This window comes from Zonotrichia leucophrys, unplaced genomic scaffold, assembly GCF_028769735.1.
Source record: "Zonotrichia leucophrys gambelii isolate GWCS_2022_RI unplaced genomic scaffold, RI_Zleu_2.0 Scaffold_478_39101, whole genome shotgun sequence".
NCBI classification, from domain to species: Eukaryota; Metazoa; Chordata; class Aves; order Passeriformes; family Passerellidae; genus Zonotrichia; species Zonotrichia leucophrys.
This window is the reverse complement of record NW_026992683.1, coordinates 27,639-30,911: the sequence shown is the minus strand read 5'-3', so window position 1 is coordinate 30,911 and position 3,273 is coordinate 27,639. Positions and strand designations below refer to the sequence as shown.

At 51.2% G+C, this 3,273-nt stretch overlaps 1 protein-coding gene across 1 annotated transcript; it reads left to right on the top strand.

Annotated features, from left to right (window-relative positions):
• Positions 1–204: 204 nt before the first annotated feature.
• Positions 205–945, top strand: LOC135441754 (zinc finger protein 397-like). The gene has a single exon (XM_064701299.1). It carries the CDS (start codon positions 205–207, stop codon positions 943–945), a length of 741 nt encoding a protein of 246 aa, XP_064557369.1.
• The last annotated feature ends 2,328 nt before the right edge of the window (positions 946–3,273 follow it).

Below are 3,273 nucleotides of genomic sequence, written 5' to 3'. Positions count from 1 at the left end.
GCAGGTGAGGAGGAAGTCAGTGCCCCTTTCCCCCTCTCTCCTGCTCCATCTCCCAGCCCAGCACTGCCCCTGGTTGCAGGACAAACCCGGGGTCAACGCCGTCCTGCTGGGGATGCACTGGGGGGATCTCCTTCTCCTTCCCTCTTGCATGGAGGCAAATCCCATCCTCTCCTTGTCCTTCCTCCCCCAGAGAAGGAGCTGAGAATGGAGACCAGGGGTGAAAAATCCCCGCGGCAGAACCTCGTGGAAGAGGCTGTTTTGAGCAGCTCCACAGCACAGGAATCCAACAGGGAGGAAAAGTCCCAGAGATCCCACAGGAGGAGGGGCTCCAAACCCAGCCTGGTGTGCTCTGTGGAGGAAAGACCCTCCCTGAGCCAGGAAGATGGGCAGAGCTTCAGCCAGAGCTCAGAGCTGGTGGCCCATGGGCAGCTTCATGATGGGGAGAAGCCCCACAAATGCTTGGAGTGTGGGAAGAGCTTCAGGCAGAGCAGCACCCTGATCAGCCACCAGATGATCCACACTGGGAAATGGGCTTGTGAGTGTGGGGAGTGTGGGAAGGGCTTCAGCTGCAGCTCTGCCCTTGTAAACCACCAGCAGATTCCCACCAAGGAGAAGCCCTTCCGCTGCCCTGACTGTGGGAAGGGCTTCAACTGCAACTCCAAGCTCATCATCCACCAGCGCATCCACACTGGAGAGAGGCCCTACCAGTGTCCCACGTGTCAGAAGAGGTTTCACACCAGCTCCAATCTCCTCCTGCATGAGCGCATTCACACGGATGAGAGGCCCTTCCGCTGCTCTGACTGCGGGAAGGGCTTCAAGCGCAAATCCACCTTCGTCACCCACCGGCGCATCCACACTGGGGAGAGGCCCTACGAGTGTCCCCAGTGTGGGAAGAGCTTTTCAGACCGCTCATTCTTTAACCGACACCAACGGAGGCACCGGTAAGGGAAGCCTTACGAGAACCCTGACTGCCGGTGGAGCTTCACGCACTGCTCCATCGCCATCCCCATTGGAGGACCCACAATGGTCAGAGCCCTGGTGAGCCACATTCCTTGTGATACACAGTGGGAAGTGATTTGTGTTGCTTTTTCTTTGCCTCTTATTCTCTTTTGATTTATCTCCCTTCCTTCAAAACACCAATAATCAGGGTAAAAATTGACCCAATTCATCTAAGGCACTACTAGCCTCACGTTTTACTTGTGTTTTGAGGGAAACTTGGATTCTTGGAGATATCTGGGAGGATATGGAGGGTTTTGGGGGTATTTTGTTTGGTTTTCTTTATTTCTTGGCACTCCAAAAGAAGAGAGGCATTGATCTGACAGCTCAAAACTACTCAATGCTACTGAAAACTACTCAATCCCACCCTAGAATTCCTCGATTCCACATCCCCTTGGGGTGAAATGGGGTTGAAGGTAGATTGGGTGAAGTGGGATGCAGATCAGGAGGGATGAGATGGGCATTGGGTGGGGCAGGATGGGTGGGATGTGGTTTGGGAGGTGTGAAATGGGGGAAATACAGCTTGGGAAGGGGGTCTTGATGTCCAGGATTGGTGGGAACGGTTGGGTTTGGGACAGGGGAGGTGGGTTGGAGTCTGGAATGAGACGGCCAAAGTTTGGGGATGATGAAGGGAAGGGAAGCCCGTTACTGAGTGAGTTTTTGGATATTCCATGTTCATGAAGAGATGCTGGGGTATCTCACGTTTCTGAGGTGGTTTTGGGGCACTCCCCAGCTCTTGGGGGTTGCCCGAGAGCAGCTCCATGGAGCCCCATTTCCAGGGGTGGTTGCCATGGGCACGAGCTCAGGGATGTAGCCAGAGTCCGTAGCCTCAGTGCTGAAGAGCAGAGAAATGATGAATGGCCCCAGACAACTCCAGTGTGTGCTTGCAGACCTGTGAGCTTACTGAGGAGAGGTCAACAGCAATCCCCTGGAGAGATGCACCTTAGACTCCGGGCGTTCCTCACAGCTCAGGGTGAGGAAAGAAGCTTCCCCCATGGTGCCTTGCAGCACTATATTAATTTATCCCAATTCTTTCCTCCCTATTGGCCCGTTGGCCTTTCCCACCCCTTTTACCCTTATATGTTCATGTTCTGGTGAGTTCTCCCTTCCCTGTAATCCCATTGGTTTATGTCTCTAGCTATCCACTCTAGCATTTCCTATTGGTCCCTTCCTTGTGTACCACCCGTGAGCCCTCAGACCATTGGATCCCTGATGCTCTTCTCCACCATTTCTTTTCCTCATTTATAACCTAGACCCTCCTTTGGCTTTGTCTTTGGCCCTGGACCTCTTCAGTGTTGCCTGAATAAAGCACATTGGAACTCCATGCCTGGAACCTCCGGTGTCTTCACTGCCGACCTGCTCCATGTGTGTATTTGTGTGTGTGTGTCTTGTGTCTGTGTGTGTGTGTGTGTGTGTGTGTGTGTGTGTGTGAGTGTGTGCTGGGGCTCTCATGGCTCCTGCCCATTGGTGCAAGATGCTCTCAGAGAAGTTGCATCTACCACCACCACAGACCACAAGAGTGGCGCCCAAACAGGGACCTTCGTCTGGTACCCCTGGAGAGCGTCTCCAGCATGGCTGCAATCTAAGTTGCCTTTGAGTCAGCCACTAGCCTAAGACAACCTCTGAATTTTATCTAGGCACGCTGAAGGGAGAGACCTGGAACCCTCGCAAAGTCGTGGGCTGGAGGATTGCTTTCCTTGACACACCCCCACGAGATCCTTTGTTGATGCACTGCTGGGTGAGTATGTTTCAGTTAGAGTCACCCTTTTCTTTTGTTTTCTCATTTTAACTTGTGGATGGAAAGACTGCAGAATGGGCACAAAACTCTTTCCACAATGGGAGATTTATATCCAAGTTACATTAGCCCTACTTGCTCGGGAAATTAATTTTTCAAAGGGGAATTTGAAAGCATTTGTTCATCTTCCTTTCAAATATTTTATGTTACAAGGGAATCAGTTTAATCACTTGAGATTTGGGGTACGGTTGGGATCAAGATATTTGTTTTATAAATGAAGGGAAATTTTAAAGTAGAGAAGTTTTATTGTCTTTTTAATTCCATTTATGGCAAAATGTTTTATCTTCTTTTTTGTTCTATTTATGATTCAGTTTAAAAATCAGGGGAAAATTTGGGAAAAGTTTTGGGTCCCCCCTTCAAAACCCCTTCCCTTCATCCTCTCCCCAAGCCCCTAGACCCTCTTCCCTGCCTGGGGAGCAATCGGCAGGTGGATGTCGCTATTCAGCACAGGGTTTCTGCTGTCTCCCTGGTGCCTCCCGATC

Bases quoted from the DNA above. Each gene is read 5' to 3' on its own strand.
- LOC135441754 (XM_064701299.1), top strand. From the start codon at position 205: ATGGAGACCAGGGGTGAAAAATCCCCGCGGCAGAACCTCGTGGAAGAG.